Source organism: Salvia splendens, chromosome 1 (genome assembly GCF_004379255.2).
Source record: "Salvia splendens isolate huo1 chromosome 1, SspV2, whole genome shotgun sequence".
NCBI lineage: Eukaryota > Viridiplantae > Streptophyta > Magnoliopsida > Lamiales > Lamiaceae > Salvia > Salvia splendens.
Genome location: NC_056032.1, coordinates 39,013,233 through 39,017,388, shown reverse-complemented (window position 1 = coordinate 39,017,388; position 4,156 = coordinate 39,013,233). Strand labels below are relative to the sequence as shown.

Genomic DNA, 4,156 nt, shown 5'->3' with positions numbered 1-4,156 from the left:
GTACAGACTCTGAATACCGGCCATTTGACTCCAACACCCAATACGATCCTGATTTAAGTACCGATTCGTACGAACAGTCAGACATGGAGCCGTCTCCTACCCGCGCCCCCGCCCCAACTCGCCGCGCCTCTGGATTCGCCGCCGCCGCCTCGGGCTCCGCCACCAAGAAGAAGCGGAACAGGCAAAGGGCCCAGAAGTTGCCGCTTCCGGAGAAGAATGAAGAGTTCGCCCCATGGAGGACGAACTACAACCCGGATGAAACCATCGCCTTGGCTAGGTGTTGGATTGATATTTCAGAGGATCCAGTGTTTGCCAACAACCAAAAGCAAATAGCGTACTAGGAGCGCATCGCTGAGCGCTACAACGAGGCCAAGTCGCCGGCCGCCTACGAGCGCCATAGGGACCAGCTCCGCAATAACTGAGATCAGGTGAAGAAGCAGGTCAGTTTGTTCTCGTTGGAGTACGAGAAGTGCTTGAGGGAGCAGGGCAGCGGCGAGAGTTTGACTGATGTGCGTGATAGAGCGCTTGCGTCGTACATTTCATTGTACGACGATTTCAAGCATTACAACTCCCGGTTCCTCTTGAAGGACAAGCAGAAGTTCCAAGGAGAGATTCTGCCCCTATCGGCTGCGGCAAAGAGGGCGAAGAACACCGCCGCCGGTGATTATACGAGCAGCGACAGCGACGCACCTCCGATGGACCTCAACCGGCCGATGTACGAGGATGAGAGTTTCGGCACACCGATGTCCTCCCGGCGTCCCATTGGCAGCAAGGCTGCCAAGAACAAGGGCAAGGCGAAGGCGACATTCTCACAAGCCCTGGCCCCGGCCCCGACTTCGGCTGCGGGACATGCCTACGCGGAGTTGGTGGCGGCCGCCAACCGGAGGACGTTGTTGGACACGCACCACGCCCTCATGTAGTGCGAGGACCCAGACAAAGTCGAATACCTCAAGTAGATGATCGATGATCTGCGCCGCAAGTTGGGAATGATGTAGAATATGCTCTTCCTATTATCTGTAGTTAACTTATTTTTTATTTCTAACTCTTGTAACTTTTTTTATAATTAGTAATGTAGGATTTGTCTTTCATCGTGGTGCTTTTTTTATAATTTTGCATGATATATTTGAAAATATAAAAAATTAATTAACAAAATACTCCCTCCGTTTCATCATAGTTGAGGCGAAACTTTTCGACACTGAGTTTAAGAAAGGGATGTTGAATGTGTTGAATAAATAGATAAAATAAGTAAGAGAGAGAAAAATGTGGAGAGAATAAAGTAGAAAGTGAATAAAGAGAGAGGAAAAAGTAAGAGAGAAAAAATAATTACTATATATGGAAATGACTCAACTATGAAGAAACTTCTCGAAATGGAAAAATGACTCAACTATGAAGAAACGGAGGGAGTAGTAGTTAAAACTATAGGGCGAACTTTAGAGTGTCCCACTGCAGATGGAAGGGTATAAGAGCATCTATAACGCAAGGGGTCGGGCCGCATCTCGCGAGTCCCGGCCCGTCCCGAGCGTTGCACGGAGGAGAGTCACGGCCCAGGCCCGTCCCGGGGCGGCGTTCCCTGCCTGTCGCGCGTCCCGCGTCCCGGCCTGGGACGGCGTTGCACTGTGACGGGCCGTAACTGTAGAGTCCCGGCCCAGCGTTACACGCTCCTCGGGCCGGGCCGCAACCATTTTTTTTTTTAATTCGAAAATTTTTTCTATAAATACTACTCCATTTTCATACACATTCAACTTCATATTCAACTTCAAATCTCTTCCTAGAATTCGAAAAAATGCCTCCACGTCAAAGAATATTCGAAGATCAAATGTCCCGGTCGTTAGCAGAGGCGCTACCGGCAATCCAAGAAGAAATCAACAACGAAGTTGAACGCTACCAAGCTGTTATTCAAGCTTGGAACGAACAACAAACCCGGTTACCACGTACCCGGATGTATATTCACCGAGACCGTGAACAAGCTGCCTTGCGGCTTTTCACAGTATTCGATGAAATTAAATTGTCCGTGTTATAAATTTCCAGTGTTTTTTATTTTACGAGTTAAATAGGTTGGAGTTGTGAATAGGGTCATTTATTAGTTGCGGCCCGGGCCGCAACCTGCAGGGTTACAGCAGTTGGGGCCTGGACCGCAACTGTAGAGGAATGATGACTTGGAGGGGACTTGGGGCCGGAAATGGGGACGAGGTTAATGATGCCCTAAGGATAGAGTGATGATGTGGCGGAGTATAGGGTGCCCATGGATGCTCTAACATCTATTTGCAATTTTACATAGTGTGTAGTAATCAAAATGGATTGGTGCAATGTGAAGTCCCTTTTCTTGTACGCAAATGTTATTGTTGATTTATGTTTGAACGAAACGTGTGAACATAAGTTCAGTCAAAGAACAAAAGTCTAATCATACATGATTGATTGTTGAAAAAAAGTTCACATATCGTCTTCGATCATCCTCTAATTTTGTCATTAGTACATGTATCCATTCCTCTAACTATTCTATTGAATAAATTTTTTCTTGATTTTGGCACCATAAAACTGAAATCTCATTTTAGATCTCCAATACAACACGCATTTACCCAATGCTGCTTATGGAGTAAAATATTAATAATCGAGAATTTGGAGAGATTTTGGTGTTAATTAATTTGACATAAATAATTTCGAAATCTTACATTCTTCCCCCTAAAAAATCGAGAAAATACACTTGGACCCCCCAAAAAACAAATCGTCAAGATCCAATCACTGTCACCGTCTCCGGCCATCGGCGTATAGAGAGAGCGGCACCACCTCCTGCAGCGGAGTGGAGAGAGGCGTCGGAAGCGGCGAATTCCGGCAGACAGGGCACGACGCGTTGAGCTTGAGCCACGCGTCGACGCACATCACGTGGAAGCAGTGCTTGCAATCAGGCAGCATCCTCATCATCTCCCCCTCCCTATACTCACACAGGCAGATCGCGCAAACGGCGTCGTTCTCCCAATTTCCGCTCCGCTTCGTGAACACCAGCTTCGGATACGAGTTGATTACCGCCTGCTCCAGCCCTACCACCGCGTTCTGCTCCCCGCCGTCGTCGTCCTCGGCGACGAAGATGATGCGCGGCAGATAGATGCTGTTCTCGGCCGAATTCTGAGGGTTAGGGTTTCCGAATTGGCGTCGGCGACGGCGGCGGGAGAAGGATCGGTAGCAGATGTAGGAGGCGAGGAGCACGGTGGAGAAGAAGACGAGGAAGCCGAGGGCGATGGTGATGGCGTAGCCGAGGCCGATCGAGGTGAGATTTTTGGAGACGGAGGAAGGGGAGGCGGTTAGCGGCGGCGGAGGAGGTGGTGGCGAGGTGGACATTGGGAGAAAAAAGGGGTGGAAAATGCCATCTGAATGAGGGGGTGGGTGGGGGTTGGGGTTGGTGCTGGCCGTTGATGCAGCATTTAATATTTCAGTGTGGACATAGAGGAACTCATTTAATGGGTCAACTACATTGGCTCATTTTATTTATTGTATTTTACTCTTATAAATATACATATTTAAAATATTGGACTTTGGATTTTGGGAAATTGTGATTTTTCGATTTGGACTTTGGAATTTCGATTCTGTAATTTTTACTTGGCTCAATGATTCAAACTATATGATTGGCTCAATGACTCACTATATGATCCTTTGTAGTTATATGTATTTGATCATTCGAATCATTTTATACTTAGTATCATTTCTTCTACTATAAGATTTGGCGTTTTAAAAAATTATACACAAATCAAAGAGCAGGTTGAATTTTTTAAGGAGTTAGAATAAACCAATGTTTTAAAAACCGGATCAATAAACAAACCGGAGAGGCAACTAGTTCATAGTTCAACCGGTTCGACTAGTTCAACCACTGGTCGAACCGTAATACTATTTATAAATATATAAAATTTAAATATATAAAATACAAAATAGATTAAATATAGTGAATGATAAATATAAATAATATCATATCAAAAAAACATTAAACATTGTATAATTAGTCAGATATAAAGTATTTAAATTTAACTATTTTTTTATAATTAATATTCATATATTTTATTTATGTTTTATTATAAGAACAAATAAAGTTCATATTTTTTCTTACTAATACACTTGTAGTGAACCAATATTATAGCATATTTTCAAATATAAATTATTTAAACTAATA

General features: G+C 44.6%; 1 protein-coding gene across 1 annotated transcript; it reads right to left on the bottom strand.

The window, feature by feature from the left end:
• Window positions 1–2,526: 2,526 nt before the first annotated feature.
• LOC121750963 (RING-H2 finger protein ATL68-like) lies at window positions 2,527–3,407 on the bottom strand. Its single transcript, XM_042145666.1, has one exon. The coding sequence runs from the start codon at window positions 3,331–3,333 to the stop codon at window positions 2,743–2,745; it is 591 nt and encodes a 196-aa protein (XP_042001600.1). The 5' UTR covers window positions 3,334–3,407; the 3' UTR covers window positions 2,527–2,742.
• Window positions 3,408–4,156: the final 749 nt, after the last annotated feature.

Excerpts from the sequence above, each read along its gene's own strand:
- LOC121750963 (XM_042145666.1), bottom strand. The coding sequence starts at position 3,333 with ATGTCCACCTCGCCACCACCTCCTCCGCCGCCGCTAACCGCCTCCCCT.